Source organism: Macaca fascicularis, chromosome 7 (genome assembly GCF_037993035.2).
Source record: "Macaca fascicularis isolate 582-1 chromosome 7, T2T-MFA8v1.1".
Lineage (NCBI taxonomy): Eukaryota > Metazoa > Chordata > Mammalia > Primates > Cercopithecidae > Macaca > Macaca fascicularis.
Window position 1 is genome coordinate 173,675,262 of NC_088381.1, and position 16,141 is coordinate 173,691,402.

Consider the following 16,141-nt stretch of genomic DNA (forward strand, 5'->3'; position numbering starts at 1 on the left):
CCTGCCTCCCACCCCACCCGTGACCATGGCGACAGGAAGCAACAGCAGGGAAGGCCAGGAATGGACTCATCACCCTGGTTTTCAAGGAGGGGCTCCCCCATTGGCAGGGCGGGTTGGAGTCCAGAGTGTGGGGGAAGGGACCATCCCTGGGGGGTGGGTAGAGGGGAGGACAAGGACTGGGTCATTGTCCCCATCTGCCCTGGCTAATGTCCCTACATGAGCTGCAAGTCACTGGGCGAGGAGCTGGGATGGGCTGGGGGCGGGGGCTTTACAGAAACATGGGCGGCCAACTGCGAGAGGGATCGCACACACACTCGCGGGGACCCCAGAGACCCCCGATGGACACGCCCACACACAGGTATGTCCGCAGGCAGCCGGCACACACGTGTGCATCAGGCACTTGCCCTGCACCTCTGCACCCGGAGCACATCATCCTAGTGGGGGTGTGGACAGTGGTGCTGGGCACCCTGGGGCTTGTGGGCAGCCCACACCCCAGGGAAAGTGCAGTGACAGAGCCCCCGGCCTCCCCAAGACTGTCTGGGTTCCTCTGGTCTCTCCCTCTGCCTGTCTGCAGGTTTGTCCCACGGCGCCCCACACCCAGTGGAGATGGCAGGTGAGCCCAGACCTGAGAGTGGGTTTCAAGGTTCATGGGCTGGAGACTGGGGGTTCCAAGGTTGCAGGACAGGAGTGCACCCCTGCTCTGGAAACCTTACCTCTGAGGGGTCTCAGAACAGGGGATGGGGAGGGCTCCGATGGGCCCCTGTAGAATGTCCTATCAGACCCCAGGACTTAGCCCAGTCAGGGACAGAACTGTGGCCTTAGGGGTGCCAGGAGGAGGGCAAGCAGGATGTGCCCTTGGGCTGGGTGTGCTGGTGTGGGGCTCTCTGAAGTGTGGCCTCCGTGCCGTCTGGCCTTGGCTGTCCTACAGCCCTGCTGCCCCTGCCCTCTCCCCAAGCTGGGGGCCTGGTGGCGAACACGGCAGGGCAGGTGGTTTCTCTTCCTCTCAGTGCAGGCCTCGAGGTGCTGACAGTGGGGCGGTGGGCCTCAGGGAAGTTGAGGTTGGGATCACAGATGCAGTTAGGGCTAAGTGCCCTTCAGGGGTAGGCCAGCAGCTCCTGGGGCCTGGGACGATGGTCTACAGCACCCCTGGCAGGGACAGGGCCGGCACAGGCCCAGTGGAGATCGAGGGCAGATAAGGACGCTGGTTAACATGGCTGACAGGAGGGATGGTGGGTGGGGAGGAAGGGCAGGACGGCCCTTGTGCTGTGGCAGCTTGGGCACAGGCTCCACGCAGCACGGAGGTGAAGGGCCTGCAGGCAGAGGGCTCCCCTGCCCAGCGAGAGGAAAGGGGGCTGACAGTGACCCGGGCCCCCTTCCTGAGGCTGGCCGGTCAGCTGGAGGGCTGACCCCAAAGCCCGAGGACAGCGCAGCCCCCTCGGCCCTCCTGAATCTCGGGGGCAGGTGAGGCGGGACAGCCTCCGCCTGGCACCGGGGCCATCCTCCGCCTCAACTGAGCAGCGGACTTGGACCGCTTTGGCCTCCCTGGGCGCTTCCCGCAGAGATAAGGGCCCCTCCCTACGCCCGGCCCGAGCATCTCCTAGCCGGCCTGGGGGTGGCTGAACTTTGCTTTGCCGGCCGAAACCCCAGCCCCCGCAGCCGATCGGTCCTCAAGCTACAGCTCCCCTCGCTGGGAGTTTCCGCTGCGGTCCGACGGACCTTCCAGAGCAGCGGAGGTCAGCGGAGCTAGCAGAGGCGGGGACGTCCCTTGGGAGTGAGGGGACTGAGAGGGGCAGCCTCCTAACCCTGCGTGAGATGGAAGGCCAGAGTGGGTTCCTCGGTGGGGGGCAACAGCGGGGGCTCTCCGGCAACTGTCACCCGCCCTCCGTCCTGGGGAGGGCAGGATCAGTGCGCGGGCCGCTTTGCATCTCTTTGCATTTTAGTGATGTTTGCTCCAGTCCTGGCCCGGACAGATATGGGGATCCGGCGGGTGCCGGCGGGGTAGGAAGCTGGCGCTTCCTGCTGCGGGGGAGCCTTTTGCCCGGCATCCTGGACCCGGGAGACATCACAGCGCTGGGTTAGGGGCGAGGTTTGAACTCGCCTAAGGAGCTGCACTCCCTCAGGAAGTCCCCATGGCCCCCTGCCCCCCGCGCTCCGTCCTCAGTCAGGTCTGGGTCCTGCCTGAAGGCGGGGGTGGACCAGATGATCTTTCTCGGGCCCTGGGCCTAGATTCGAGGTCCCCAGGGTCCAAGTCCTGGGTTCAGGGGGCGGGGCGCGAGGGGCGGGGTCTCCAAGGGGCGGGGTCCCGGGGTCCCTCAAAGGCACGGACCGGGCCGGACCCTCCCAGTCCCGCGCCTGCAGCCCGTGCTCCCCAGCCGCTGCCGCCTGCACCGGACCCGGAGCCGCCATGCCCAAGTGCCCCAAGTGCAACAAGGAGGTGTACTTCGGTGAGCGCGCCCAACGGCCCCGCGAGGAGCAGCCGCTGAGTGGGCGACGGGGCTGGGGGCCTCTCAGGAGGACCGAGGGCGCTGGGTCCCCTGGGCGCCGCCCGGGGGCACACGCCTCAGCCTGGCCCGCCGCCTGCCCCGGGATGAGGGTGGGGACCCCTGCGTCCGAGGGCTCTGGCGATCTCTGCCTGTTCGCGGTCTTGCTGCGCTCGGCGGGCTATCTCTGACTCAGAGCCTCCCCGTCTCTGGGTCCTACGGTCTCTTCCGTCTCTTCTCGGACGCGCCCTGGGTGGGGGACCCGCAGGGCTGGAAGGAACGCAGGGCTGGGCCGCGCCTCTCAGCGCTAAGTAGAAACAGACGCGGAAACCGACGCCCGGGGCGCGATCCCGGGCACTCTCCTTCCTGCCCCGCGCGCGCACGCCCCCAGGGGAGGGAGGAAGTGCGAAGTCACCCCTGTCCCCGCCAAGAAGGGCTCTCGCAGGCTCCACCCTTGCCACCGCAGAGGCCCGGGGCTGAAAGCCGACAGCCAGGCCCAGGCCCTGCTGACCTAGGCCGCAACCCCTGACCCTCGGCCCCGCCCTCCAGCCCCACCCAGCCCTCAGGAGCAAGACTCCAGGCCGCACCCGCAAGTGCCCCGGGGACCAGCGACCCCGCGCTTTGTTTGGTTGTATTGGCTCTGGAGATTGGAGATGTCCCCCTCATGGCGGTGCTGAGACCTTAGGGTGGGCTGCTCAGGCTGAGCGGATACAGCCCAAGTGCACAGGACCTTGGGCAGAGCTGGCTGCAAGAGGCGGGTACGCCAGTGGTGGGCGGGCACCGCGTCCTGCAGCGTCTCACCGGGGCCTGTCTGTGCCTCTGCAGCCGAGAGGGTGACCTCTCTGGGCAAGGACTGGCATCGGCCTTGCCTGAAGTGCGAGAAATGTGGGAAGACGCTGACCTCTGGGGGCCACGCTGAGGTAGGTGGGACCTACCCTGGTGGCAGGGGCCAGGGGTGATGGCACCCTCTCACGGCCCTTCTCCTTGCAGCACGAAGGCAAACCCTACTGCAACCACCCCTGCTATGCAGCCATGTTTGGGCCTAAAGGTATGCTCCCTTCGTCCCCGCCCCACCCCACTGCCTCCTCCACCCCAACCTGTTGACTTTTTCCACCTTCTCTGCAGGCTTTGGGCGGGGTGGAGCCGAGAGCCACACTTTCAAGTAAACCTGGTAGGTAGGACCCCACCCCCTATCCTGCCCCCTGGTTCCACCCTCAGGATGGGGATGCCCCCTCCCAGGGAGGCCTGACCACTCGTGGGGCCCAAAGGGAGGCCGTGGACGCTGTACTCACGTTTGTGCCTCTCTTTGCACAGGTGGTGGAGACCCCATCCTTGGCTGCTTGCTGGGCCACTGTCCAGGCAAATGCCAGGACTTGCCCCCAGATGCCCAGAGCTCCCTTGTAACCCCTAATGCCCTCAATAAACCGTAACACTTGGAAAACCTGTGTGTGCGTGCACGTGTGTGCTGGGGCATGCCAAGGGAGCTGCAGCGGGGCTCTGGCTGCAGGCTGTCACCGGCGCCTGCCCTTCTGCTGCCTATTGCCCTCACCAGGGGGCTGTTCCAGGGTCTCATAGGCCAGGGCTCCCTGTGCAGGGTGAGTCCAGGCCACCCTAGACAGCCCGCACCCAGCCCTGGCACTCTGAGTTCACCTCTGCAACTCCCAGACCCTCAGAAGTGCCCCTGAGCCCTCCTGGCCTTATGGGAGTGGGGAGAGCGGCTCTGCAGGACCCCAGCCAAAGGCTCAGCAGGCTGAGAGGCCTGGAGGCGGGTGGGACTGGCCTCCGGTCAGCGGGTGAATCAGCTCATACTGGCTCCCTTTCTGAGAGGTACTGGGGGAGTCGTGGGGACTCCTGGCCTTCCTCCTTTCCACCCCCCCAACCCTGTCCTCATTCCTCACCCCTCCAGGCCAGGCCCAGCTTCTGCAGGGGCCTGATGAGGCACCACTGCCCCACGTGCGTCCTCATCTGCCATCTACCCTGAGCCCAGGGACTTACCCAGTGGCCTGGCGTCCAGTGGGGAACTTGAGTACTGGCCGTGCACAGGGGCTGGGGGGCCTTCTGGAAACCCTTGCTAACCTCAGCCAGCCGCTGCTGACTGGCCACCTTCAGAGACCCCCTTCCCCACGCTGGCCACTTAGATTCCGGCCTTGGTAGAAGGCCATCCCTCCAGATACGCACTGACTTAGGGCTGTGGTGGGTGTGCTGCAGGCTCAGCTGACAGGTGCTGTGGGGGCAGTCTAGGGCGGCCCGCAGGGTGGGGTGTGTGGGGGTGATTGGGGGATTCCTGGAATTCCAAGAGCTGGGAGCCACAGCACTTTTGATGGGATGGGGGCAGGGGAGGGGAGGGCGCTGGGGGTGCTGAGGTGAGGCTGGTTTCTGGTTGGACGGTGGTGGGTGGAGCTGAGGGAACTGAGATCTTTGAGACTCAGCGACACCTGGTGCAGAGAAAAATCCGCAAGCTCGGAGGCTGGGAGAGCGCTGAACAAGGCCGCAGAGGTGCTCCGCCATCTCCCCCACGCTTCCTGCCAAGTTCCTGTGGCGCCGCGGTTCCCCACCCCCTGCTCCCATCCCCCTGGCTCCCGCCGCCCTGTAGCTCGGCAGGTGCAGTAGGTGCTCCGAGGAGGAGGCCCCTTAGCTTCAAGGAACCCGCGTGGGCGGGGTGAGGAGCGTAGCCTTCCTACTGGCGCCATGAAGGAGGTCGCGGTGCGCGGGAGGGAAGGAGGCTGCGGACGGGGAAGGACGGGGGTGGGCGGGGAGGGAGAGGAGGGGCTTGCTTGGGTGGGGGCCCCGAGGCGGGGCCGGGAGGGCTGCCTGGAGAAGGAGGTCAGGAGCGAAAGAGGCCGGGGAGGGAGGTGCGGCCGGGACCTCTCCGGCTGCGCCTCGCGTGGGCGCGGCCAGCCAGGGTTGGGGGTCCAGGGAGGACTGAGTTTCCCTCCCCCGCGCCTTCGCCGCCGTCCTCGCAGCCCCGAGAGGTGCAGGTGCATCGCGGGAACAGCCCCGGTGACGCGCGACCCGGGGTCTTCACGAATGCCCGGAGGCGCCGCTGGCCAGGAACCAGCCCGACCTTCTATCCCCGCAGACAGCCCCGCGTTCTTCCCAGCCCGCGCCTTTTGGGGCCGCCCGTGCACGCGGGCCCGGCTCAGCGGCGACCGGGGAGCAGCTGCTTCCGTGCGTCGGCTTCCTCCGGGGCTGCTCCGTGGCGGCGGCAGAGAGAAGCGCTGCCGCGGGCGGGCGAGGACCGGAAGCACTGGAGGAGGCGGCCGCGGGCTCGGGCCGCGCGTTCGGGACCCGGGAGATGCCCGGGACCTCGCACAAGAAGCCAGGGGCCGGCCGCGCTGGGATCTTCACTGTGCGGCGCGGCGGGCTCTGGGCGCCTCCTGGCGGCCCGGCCGGGAAGGCGGCGCGATGGGGCGGGGCTCGTCAGCTCCGGCTGCGTGCGCAGCCCCAAGGGGCGCCTTCCGGAGTCTGCGCGCTCCCGCCCGGCGGTTGCTAGGTTGCCAGGGGCGTGAGGCGCTGATGGGTGGGGCCTGAGCGAGGCGGGGTGTCGGGTGTCGTGACGATTGAGCCGGCAAGGGCGGACTCCGTGGAGTTCTCCATATCGACTGCCCTGCCCGGAGCCCGGAAGTGGGTCTGCACGAAACAGAATAGACTACACTCAAACTCCAGGGGAACCGTTCATTGGGCTTGGCCACGAAGGCGGGCCCTGCCGACGCAGTGAGTGGATGCATGTCCGGCCAGCGCGGTGATTGGGCGCTGGACCAAGCCCGTGCCGTGATTGGACTCAGGTCCCAGCGGGCGCGGTGATTGGGCGCAGGTCCCAGCCGGCGCGGTGATTGGGTGGAAGTCCCAGCCGCGGCAGTAGACCCGGCCCGTGCGGTGATTGGACGCAGGTCCCGGGCCGCGGCGGCTGCAGGAGGCCGAAAGACGCTGGTGCTGGCCGCATGCGGAGGCGGCGGGTGGACCCTGCGGCTGGGGCCCGGGCCGGGGCCCTCCCTGAGGCCATCGCCGCTTTGAGTCGGTCGCTGCCCTCGGGACCCAGCCCCGAGATCTTCCGCCGCGCCAAGTTCGACCGTCCGGAAGCGGTGACGCTCGCGCGGAGGGCAGCCGGGCCGGGTGGGGTCCCGGGCCCTCGCAGGGAGTTGAGCCGGCTCCGCTGACCGCCCGCTTTTTATTTTCGCAGACCTCCGCGCTCTGGCAGCTGCTCTTCCGCGTGCTCTCCCCATTCCCTGCGGGCAACGCCTTGGCCTCGATCGCCCTGGGTAAGCCCCGCTCCTGGCCCCGCCTGCTCCGGTAAAGCCCCGCCTTCCCCAGTAAGTCCCGCCCCGACGGGCTCTAGCCCCCACCCAACCCGATAACACTGACCCCGCCTGCCGCTCAAAGCTCCAGCTTCCCCAGTAAGCCGCGCCCCCTGACGGGCCCTAGCTCCACTCCCTTGGGTAGCACCGGCTTCTACTCGTACAAAGCCTTGGGGACGTCCCCGTTGAGCTCTGGTCTCCTCATCTTGGTCTGAGTTCCAGCTTTCCCACCATCATCTCTTCTGAACTAGGTCTTGAGCTTCTGCTCGAGTGACCTGTGGGGATCTCTGGAGGGATCCAGGTGGTGTCACCTCCAGGCAGGTGGTCCCCCTAAGGTGGTGCTCTTCTGTCCTAGAGGTCCAAGCCCGCTTGGTGAAGTCAGCACTGTGCTCCCAGGGCTACCCGAGGCTGGCACTGGCACAACTACCTGAGGATGGCTCGAAGGGCAGCCGGGAGCTGCTCCTGGCTCTGTCCTGGCTCTTGGCCCGAGGACCTGTGCCTGAGCAGATGCTGGCCCAGACCCGAGTGCCTCTGGGTGACGAGATGACTGTGTGCCAGGTCCGTGTGGGTGAGAGTAAGCCAAGCCAGCTCTGGTCTCAACTCCTGGGGTCAGAGCAAGGGCAGACCTGGGACAGTCCTCTCTGTGTCTGCTTTGCCCCTCCGGGCAGTTCTATGAGGGGTTACCCAGCTGCCCGGCTGAAAGCACGGAGATTCCCTGTGCAAGGAGCACCCATTGTTCTTGGCTGTGCCTCCACTCCCATCTCCATCCTGGTCTTTCCTTGGGGGTAGGGTGGGGTGGGAGCAGGGCCTGACCCTTATACTCCTCTCCAGTGTGAGGCCCTGGCCAGCCTTGGCCCACCTGCACCCCACTTGGAAGCAGAGGGTCCTGTGGATGTCCGCCATGTGCAGTGGTTGATGGGAAAGCTGCGGTTCCGGTGGCGCCAGCTGGTGTCCAGTCAGCAGGAGCAGTGCGCCCTCCTGAGCAAGGTAGAGCTGGCACAGGGCTTCCACCCAGGGGCTGCGTCCCGTGCTGCAAGCCACTAGCTGCCAGTCCCTACAGCCTGTCCTATGAGGCCTGGCACAGGCTTTTGACTGGATGTGGGCCTTCCTGCTCTGGGCTTACCCATAGCCTGATCCCGTGGTTCCAGGTGGTCCTTGCAGGGGTCCAGGGTAGGATGGGGTGGGCAGGGTTGGGCAGGGTTGGGCAGGGAACCCAGTGGGGTGGGCAGTGGTGGGCAGAAACTGGTGTCAGAGAGCTCACAGAATTTGTCTTCTTGTTCCCAAAAGTCACCAGTGGCCTTCCAGCTCTGTGTTGCTAAACAGTGGGATGGGCTCTGTGCCATGAAAGCCACTGCTTCCTGGGCACTGGAGGGGAGGAGGACAGCCCCTGGTCCCACCACATCCTAGTGGGGGCTGACTTGTGGGGTGGGCAGCTCCTGTGGGTCCCTGAAGGTGGTAGGGGCTGGCTCAGGGGCACAGGTACCCAGCAGCATGTCCACTGTGCGGCCAGGGCTGACAGGTGGGTCTGTGGCTCCCACCAGTGTGGGGCCCCTTGGAGACCCCCCATTCCCACCCTTGCAGAGGGTCTGTTGCTCAGCTGGCCTTTCCAGGGACCTCTCACCCCATCAGGCTTGGCCTTGACACCAGCTGCTCCGCTTACGTTCCTACCTGTGACTCTCTGTGTCACCTTCCAGCTTCCCTTTGCTGGGGAGCCCTCCGCATTCTCCTAGATCCAAGCAATCATTCGTGTTTACACTGTGAGTCTGGCTGAACTGCTGTGCGTGTCCAGAGGCTGTTCCCCTGACGCTGCTGGGGAAGCCAGGGCACCCCACTCCAATCTTGCTCCTGCCTGGGAGCTGGGCTGGGTGGGGAGGCCATCAGTGAGATTGCCTGGCGCCCCCATTCAGCAGGCCCCAGCGGTGCTGATGGTTGTTCTGCACCCAGCCCAGCCCCGCCAACCTCAGGCAAGGAGTGGCTTTCTCCGAGCCTGACGGCCGACCTCCCTGGAGTGGTGAAGACTCAGTGTTGGGGGAGGTGCTTGACTCCCACTCAGCCTGGGGTCTGCACTGCCTATTTCAGATTCACCTGTACACACGCGGCTGCCACAGCGACCAGAACCTTGGCCATCTGTCTGTCACTGAAGCGGAGATGCTCAGGGACCCAGAGGGAGGCCAGAAGGTGAGGGCCGGCAAGTTGCTTCCAGAATGGGCTTGGGTGGGTGGTGGGGAGCGGCAGTGGGGGCACCGCCCAAGGTGGGAGCGGCCTGTGGGGGTGCGTGGCAGCTCTTGGGCCTCCCGAGGTGGGTGTCTCTGCATGTCCGCCACTGGTTATTGTCAGACTGTGTGACTGACAGATTCTCTGGGCCTCTCCTAGCCTCATGGGCCACTAATCCTTCCCTTCCACAAATCGAGATGTGGTGTGGGCGGGGGCCTGGGATGCAGGAGCCTGGGTTGCACTGGCAGCTGGCTGAGGGCAGGCTGTTGGGATAAAGGAACACAGACCTCAGGTGTGAGCTGGTGGTGTTGGCGTCTCAAGCAGGTCTCACCTGGTGTGTCAGGGGGCACCTAGAGGTGTGGGGGGGCTAGCCCACACAGCACAGGGCTGACTGGGAGGGGACAACTACCCTTCAGAGCCCAAGGCCAGGCCCACGTGGGGTGTGCTGGGCCGAGCCTGCCAAGCTGGAGCCAGCTGCATAGGCCCTGGAGACTCGCAGGCCCCGTTCTGCTTGCTACACTGGGACCACCCAGGGGGCACAGCACTTTCTAGGCAGGCCTGCCCCAGGTGACGGGGTCTCTGTGGTCCCGGGCAGATCCTGGGCCTTGGATAGCACAGACCTGGAGGAAAGCCTGGCTCTGAACACCAGGTGGCCATGTGACCTTGGGCAGACAGCGTCCTGCTGTGACTGGGGCTACTGGAGCACTAACCAAAATGTCAGGGTTGACCTAGCCCCAGGCATCTTCGCCAGGGATGGCCGCTTCCTCTCACCCTGCTGCTGGCCTTCCATCCCCATCTTTCTTTCTGGGGGTCTGCCCGCCCATCATCACTGGCTTCTTTCTCTTGTCTGGTTTATTTTCAGGAGAAAGAGCAGGGCTGGCTGCCACTCTTTTTATTTATTTTATTTATTTGAGACAGAGTCTTGCTCTGTCACCTAGACACAGTGGCACAGTCTCGGCTCACTGCAACCTCCGCCTCCTGGGTTTAAGCGATTTTCCTATCTCAACCTTCTGAGTAGCTGGGACTACAGGCACCTGCCACCACATCTGGCTAGTTTTTTTGTATTTTTAGTAGAGACGGGGTTTTGCCACATTGGCCAGGCTGATCTCGAACTGCTGACCTCTGGTGATCCACCTGCCTCGACCTCCCAGAGTGCTGGGATTATAGGCGTGAGCCATGCACTTAGGCTGGGCTCTGTGCTGTCCTGAGTGATGGGCTGACGCTGCCCTGCTGCTCCAGATGCATATGGCCGGGCAGGAGGCCAGAGGCTCAGCGCTGGTGCGATCTCTTCTTCCAGGCCCAGTCCCCCTTCTCTGCCCCTTTCCTCTCCAACCCCAGAGACTTGACCCCTGTACCTCATCCCAGGCCTGCCCAGGGGGACCCAGGGGTCAGAGGCGGATGGCCTGGCTCCTGGCCCCTAGTCTTGTGTCTGCTGGGGCTTCCTGTTCGTGGCAAGGGCCCGTGGGTTCCGGCTCTGCAGCCCAAGTCTGCGGGATTGCATGCCTCACTTGTGGGCTCACAGGGCCCAGCCCCTGATGCCTGCCTGGCCGCTGGTACCAGCTGGGCCTGTGTCCCTGGCTGAAGCCAGGCTGGCGCCCACCCAGTCGGCCTGCACTGGCGTTGGTGGTGCTGAGGCAGCATCGGGGCGTCCTGGTCTGCCCTTGCCCTACCTGTCTTGTAGAGGCGGCTCAGCGAAGCCCAGGCTTCTGGCCCCTGGGACCCCTGGGTTGGGGAGGAGCAGAGGCTGCCCTGGCCCCAGCCTGCTCCTGCCCGGTGCCTCTGTGGGACCACTCTCTGTGGTGGGCTGGGGGGGCCTGGAAGTGAGGCCCCGCCCTCTCCCGGAGGCTGCATGTGGCACTGGCCAGGGGGACTGGGACCATGCCCAGCTTCCTTCCAAGGTTTTTGGAGCGGGAGCCGCCCAAAACCTGGACCTGGCCTACCCAAAGGGCCTGCACTTCTCCTGCACTCCTGGGATGGGTCCCAGAACCTTCTGGAATGATCTGTGGCTGGTACCACGCCTGTTGCCGGGTGACTGGGCAGCTCCCTTGGATCCTGGTGGGGCCTCAGCCTGCAGCCTCCTCTCCCCTCTTAGGGTGGTAAGTGGAAGGAGGCTGGCAGGGCAGTGGAGACCACAGGACTCGGGGGTGGGTGGGAGGGGGCGTGTTTGCCCCTCCTCTCCTGCCTGCTCCCGCCCCTGGCCCTTCTTGGGAACTGCGGTGGTTGCCTTCTGGTAGGTATGTTTAAGTGACTGTCCCCAAGGTAGAGGTCTTTGCTCTTCTCGTGGCTTGCCTGGGTGGGCAGGTGGGCTGCAGCCCCTGGCACCAGCCTTTTCCAGCTCCCATGCCGCCCACAGACTTGCCTGTCCTCATATTCTGTGACCATGGGCCTGCCTGCCTCTGCTCTGCTCCGCCCCAGGTGGGCTGGGTTGGGCCTGGTGTTCAGGGCCATCCCTATCTGCCCCTCAGCCCACTGCTGGAGGCCCAGGCTCCTGCAGCCTGCTCCACACGCTGGGTTCGCGGGGGAAGCAGGGGTGGAGTGGGGCAGGATTCAGGGGTAGAGGGCCTGTCCCCAGCAGGGGTCCCCTGCCCCAGGGCCTGAGGTCACTGGTACAGATAGCCCATGAGTGAACCTGGGAGGCCTTCTGTGTGTGGGCAGAGCAGCTGCTATGTCCAGCCGCCTGTCTGTGGGCACACTGTGGGCAGGTACCTTTGTGCAGGGCCATGGGGCAGGCAGGGCAGGGTCTCCTGGCCCTGCCTGACCCTTCACTTGGGAATGTCAGGTGTTGCTCAGCTCTGCCTTTTCTGCCACCTGGGTCACCAGGCAGACTTAGGGGAGTCCCTGAAGTTACAGGGCATGGGTTTTCCCTGCCCCAGAGCCTGGCTTGCTCCTTAGTTTGGCGCCTCCCTGTCCTCCTGCAGTCCCCAGATACAGCCCCCATTCGGTGAGGGCTGTGGGGCAGAGGTCTAGGCTCGAGAGGCACCTGTTGGACTGGCAGTGGGGCTGGCGTGGGGGACAGCGGGTGTCCTCAGAGGGCAGGGCCTGGCCATGCATTGGATGGGGGCTGCCCTGTGCTGCAGAAAGCACAGGTGGGCTGTGGCGTCTGCACCACACCAGGGTGCCTTGCTCCTCACTCTGGCCAGAGAACCTGGGTGCAGGCAGGGGAGGGCTGCAGGGGCAGGGTGTTGGCGCTGGGTCCAGCTGTGCATCCGACTGTCTGTCCACGGGGTCCTGTGTGAGGTTCTAGCCCAGCTGCCATTTGCCTTCCAGCTGCTGCGGACTCTGGAGCATGAGAGCCGGCGCCTGGAGGCTGTCCTGGCGTGGCGGCGCGCAGAGCCGGTCTTCTGGCAGTGGATGGTGAGGAAGCCTACGCACCCCAGCCCTGGCATCCCTTCCCGCAGCGGCCCCCAGGTGGGGAGTTGGGGATCTTCCTGTTTTCCAGACAGGAAGAGGGGCTTTTAGGGAGGCCACAGACCTAGCATAGGCTCTTTCTAGGATTTCCACTCACCTTCAGGGGAGGCCCACCGCTGCTCCCGTCCTCAGCTCCACGGCCTTCTAGAGTGTGGCCTTTATGCCTCTCTGGACGTCATGGCTGCTGAGATGGTGGCATCCAGCCCGCTGTGGAACTCGCCCTCTGTCCCTCTGTCCCCTTGGCTTGGTGCACGCTGTCTCACTTGGGTCTCTGTAGGACACAGTCCTGGGCACCTGTGCCCCGGAGGCACCTGCTGCAGCTTCACAGCCCACCTTCCTGCCCTGGGTCCCTGAGTGCGGGGATGGCGAGTTGGAGCTGGTAGTGCGGGAGCTGCAGACCCTGGAGGAGGAGCTGCGGGAGGCTGTGGAGCGCAGGCGGGTGGCCTGGGAGGCCAAGGTGAGTGCCAGCCTCGCTCTGGGCACTGGCCCAGCCCCACCTTCGGGGAACCGCAGACCTGAGGGCGCTTTGGACTTGTTGAATCCTACAGTTGCATCTGATTAAGCATGGCAGGCGACACACTTGCAGGCACGCACTCTGAGGGAGCGGGAGGGCAGTTGGCGAGGAGCTGCAGCTGCTGCGAGACGGCCCCGCCCCTCCTGCTGGAGATCTGTTCTCTGATTCTTTGCATGAGGGAGGGAAGCCCGTGCTGTGTGGGTTCTGCTGCTCCCATGCCTCTGCCACACGTGCATTCACAGGGTGGTGGCCACTTCTCCACACCTGCCTGGGACCCGTCTGACCTGCTGGTGGCCACCTGGGTTTCCACCCCAAACACAGAGCCGCCCTCTTACCTGCTGCACAGGTTCATGGCTGTGAACACAGGGCTGCATTGGCTCCACCTATTTTCTTTTTCTGAGGAATTTTAACATAAATTGCCGGCATGATTTTCCCCTTAAAATCTTCAGTAAGCCTCTCTGAAGAGCATGGGTGTTTCCTGCATGCCTGCGGCGCCCTCATCCCTGAGTCAGCCCAGGGGATGCCGAGGGGGCCTGAGGCTAGTGTCCTGGGGGGACAGAGCCACTGCCATTGTCTCCCACGCAGGCTCGAGGCTGTGGACGGGGGCCAGAGTGGAGTGCCGCGCGGCGGGCCTCTCGGGAGACTGTGGAAAAGGAGCTGGGAGCTCTGCAGCGGTGCTGGGAGCAAGACAGTGGCCCAGCCCCGGCCCATGGGCCACACCGACTGGTGAGACGAGAGGATGGGGCAGCAGGTGACCGGGACCTGCGGGCAGCTGAGCTGATCAGGACACTGAGGAGCCAGGAGGCCTGCCTGGAGGCGGTGCTACGTCAACTACAGGGACAGTGTCGGCAGGAACTGGCCGGGCTAGCGGGAGCCCTGCCTGGCCTCATCTGGATCCCGCCACCTGGACGCTGAGGGCCTGTGGACGGGCCCTCATGTGGGAAGCCTGCCCTGGCCCGGCCTGGCTGGGTCCTGGAGGAGCAGATTCCAAGGCCAGGTGGCCACAGGGACGATGCAGATACAGAGCCCACATCACATGCTCAGTCCAGGGGCTGGGGCTGGGCTGACTCTTGCTGGAGCCCGGGCCCGTGGCCAGCAGCACTGGGGACAGGAATGGCCGATCCCCTGAGGAGGTCGTGACAGGCCCGGCCTGGTGGTCTGGAGGGAACTCGAAAATAAATTGTAGTGGCTTTCCTGTGGGGCGAGGCTGCCGGCCCTCCCTCTGCCACCCTTTCAGGTTTCCCTGTTTGGGGCTGGGAGTGTGGAGGAGCCCCTGGGCCGTGGTGGCCAGTGTAGGGCTGGCCAGGTGTTGGAGGACATGCATTCCCTAGACCGGTGAGTGGCAAGCCCATGGGGAGGTGGCACAGGCCTCCCTGGAGTGGGATTGCCTTGGCTCTACCCCGCTTCATCAGGCTTCCACTGTGGGCCCAGCCCTGGGCTGGGAGCACAGCCGCCCCCCCTCCAGCCATGGCTGTGCCTGGTGGGTGCGCCGGATGGGAGCCTGGGGCTCTGCTCCTTCCTGGGAGGTGGTGCTCCGGGTGGGGAGGCACGGCTCGGACAGAGGGGCTTTGTTCCAGAGGCTGCCCAGCAAGCTCAGCTCTGCCCTGACAAAGAAGCATCTGTGTCCGGGGGACGAGCCCCAGCCTGGCGGAAGGAGGCTCAGCCTCACAGCACCCCCAACCCCCCAACCAGCAGGCACAGGTGGCCCTGAGGCTCCAGCCCTGCCTGCCTTGCTGGGCTCCCCTCTCTTCTGGGGCTGTCGGACTCTGACCTGAGGTGGGCAGACGGGCTTGCGGGACCACCTCCAGGCTCCTGCCAACCCTGCCCCGAGGCCACGTCCGTTCGCCCTGCCAGAACATGCTCTCACCGGACCTTTCCCGTCTGCCTGGGGCCTGTGCCTGAGCGGCGGCGCACACCTCGGGCGCCAGCTCCAGTCTCAGCCTGTCTGGGCCTCCTTGGTCCCGGGGGTGGACGTGTCTAGGCCACCTGCCTCCCCATTCCCATGCACGGACCCCAGGAGCACCGGCAGGACCTGGCCATGGCCCACAAGGCCTCCCTTTCAGGAGCATCTCTCTGATCCTCTCATGCCGCTGGGCTCCTGTGGGCCGCCAGGCCTTGTGCAAATGCTCCCTGGCCTGCTCCACCCTCCGGCCCCTCCGCTAGCTCCTCCTAAGGGCTCCTGCCATCTCCACCTGTTGATTCCAGCTCTGTTCCAGGCTCTCAGACCTCAGCCTTCCTCCGCTTGCAGCCTCTGAAGGTCCCCAGTGCTCTCAGCCACCCTCGACTGCCGGACAGGGCTCTTCTTGTGCTGGGAGCAAGTCCACTTGAAGCCCTGCTTTTTATAAACTACCACAGAGGCCGGGCGCGGTGGCTCAAGCCTGTAATCCCAGCACTTTGGGAGGCCGAGACGGGCAGATCACGAGGTCAGGAGATTGAGACCATCCTGGCTAACACGGTGAAACCCCGTCTCTACTAAAAAATACAAAAAATTAGCCGGGCGAGGTGGCGGGCGCCTGTAGTCCCAGCTACTCAGGAGGCTGAGGCAGGAGAATGGCGAGAACCCGGGAGGCGGAGCTTGCAGTGAGCTGAGATCCAGCCACTGCACTCCAGCCTGGGCGACAAAGCGAGACTCTGTCTCAAAAAAAAAAAAAAATAAAATAAACTACCACAGAACTGGGCTCTCACTGGCCTTGGGGACCTGAGTTTTACGAACGCAAAAGCACGCTTGTCATGGGGTTGTCACCACTCAATATGATGCGTGAATTCAGGGCAGTCCAAGTCCCGGGTGCGTGTGTGCCCGTGATGCTGACGGTGGAGAGGGCCTGAGAGGCCAGGGCCCGCGGGAGGGCTCCCCGCACACCCACCCAGGCTTGCTGTGGTGCTGCTTGTCATGATGGTGCAGGGATGGGACCCTGGCCTTCAGCTCTAGCTGTTACCACACGTGGAGTGGCTTGAGTAGCCTGAAGTCACAGCCTCTTGTTCTGTTGGTCCGGGGTTGCCAGTCCACAGGGTTAAAGCTGGATGGGCAAGCAGGGCAGTGTGCCCCCAGCTCAGAGCAGGCATGGAGGTCTTCACAACACTGCTTCTCTGACACTCTCCTGCCTCCCTCCCCTGCCTTCAGGAGCCCGTTATCCTCAAGTACCCCGTCCCTTCTGTCCCCATAGCCTTCCTGTCGTAAGGCCAGCTGTAGGCCTTTCCCTCTGCCGTGCGACCTGCCCCAGACCCACGGA

The 16,141-nt window shown here is 64.9% G+C and overlaps 2 protein-coding genes across 15 annotated transcripts; both read left to right on the forward strand.

Annotated features, from left to right (window-relative positions):
- The first annotated feature begins 2,342 nt into the window (after positions 1-2,342).
- Positions 2,343-3,921, forward strand: CRIP1 (cysteine rich protein 1). Its single transcript, XM_005562417.4, has 5 exons — positions 2,343-2,444; positions 3,306-3,400; positions 3,471-3,528; positions 3,606-3,651; positions 3,795-3,921. The coding sequence occupies exons 1-4, from the start codon at positions 2,405-2,407 to the stop codon at positions 3,644-3,646; spliced, it is 234 nt and encodes a 77-aa protein (XP_005562474.1). The 5' UTR covers positions 2,343-2,404; the 3' UTR covers positions 3,647-3,651; positions 3,795-3,921.
- A 1,378-nt stretch (positions 3,922-5,299) lies between these two features.
- On the forward strand, positions 5,300-15,581 carry TEDC1 (tubulin epsilon and delta complex 1). Of its 14 annotated transcripts, none has more exons than XM_073998411.1 (9): positions 5,300-6,194; positions 6,661-6,739; positions 7,131-7,333; positions 7,607-7,762; positions 8,855-8,953; positions 10,888-11,085; positions 12,257-12,343; positions 12,675-12,854; positions 13,497-15,581. In XM_073998411.1, exons 3-9 carry the CDS (start codon positions 7,283-7,285, stop codon positions 13,824-13,826), a joined length of 1,101 nt encoding a protein of 366 aa, XP_073854512.1. In that variant the 5' UTR covers positions 5,300-6,194; positions 6,661-6,739; positions 7,131-7,282; the 3' UTR covers positions 13,827-15,581. The 14 variants fall into 14 exon arrangements, with proteins under 14 accessions (XP_073854512.1, XP_073854517.1, XP_073854516.1 ...); XM_005562418.5 differs by lacking the exon at positions 5,300-6,194 and adding an exon at positions 6,359-6,562; XM_073998416.1 differs by lacking the exon at positions 10,888-11,085.
- The last annotated feature ends 560 nt before the right edge of the window (positions 15,582-16,141 follow it).

Excerpts from the sequence above, each read along its gene's own strand:
- CRIP1 (XM_005562417.4), top strand. The coding sequence starts at position 2,405 with ATGCCCAAGTGCCCCAAGTGCAACAAGGAGGTGTACTTCG. Across the intron at positions 3,401-3,470 it reads CCTCTGGGGGCCACGCTGAG|CACGAAGGCAAACCCTACTG; the intron begins GTAGGTGGGACC and ends TTCTCCTTGCAG. Across the intron at positions 3,529-3,605 it reads AGCCATGTTTGGGCCTAAAG|GCTTTGGGCGGGGTGGAGCC; the intron begins GTATGCTCCCTT and ends CCTTCTCTGCAG.
- TEDC1 (XM_005562418.5), top strand. The coding sequence starts at position 6,422 with ATGCGGAGGCGGCGGGTGGACCCTGCGGCTGGGGCCCGGGCCGGGGCC. Across the intron at positions 12,344-12,674 it reads CGGTCTTCTGGCAGTGGATG|GACACAGTCCTGGGCACCTG; the intron begins GTGAGGAAGCCT and ends GGGTCTCTGTAG. Across the intron at positions 12,855-13,496 it reads GGGTGGCCTGGGAGGCCAAG|GCTCGAGGCTGTGGACGGGG; the intron begins GTGAGTGCCAGC and ends TCTCCCACGCAG.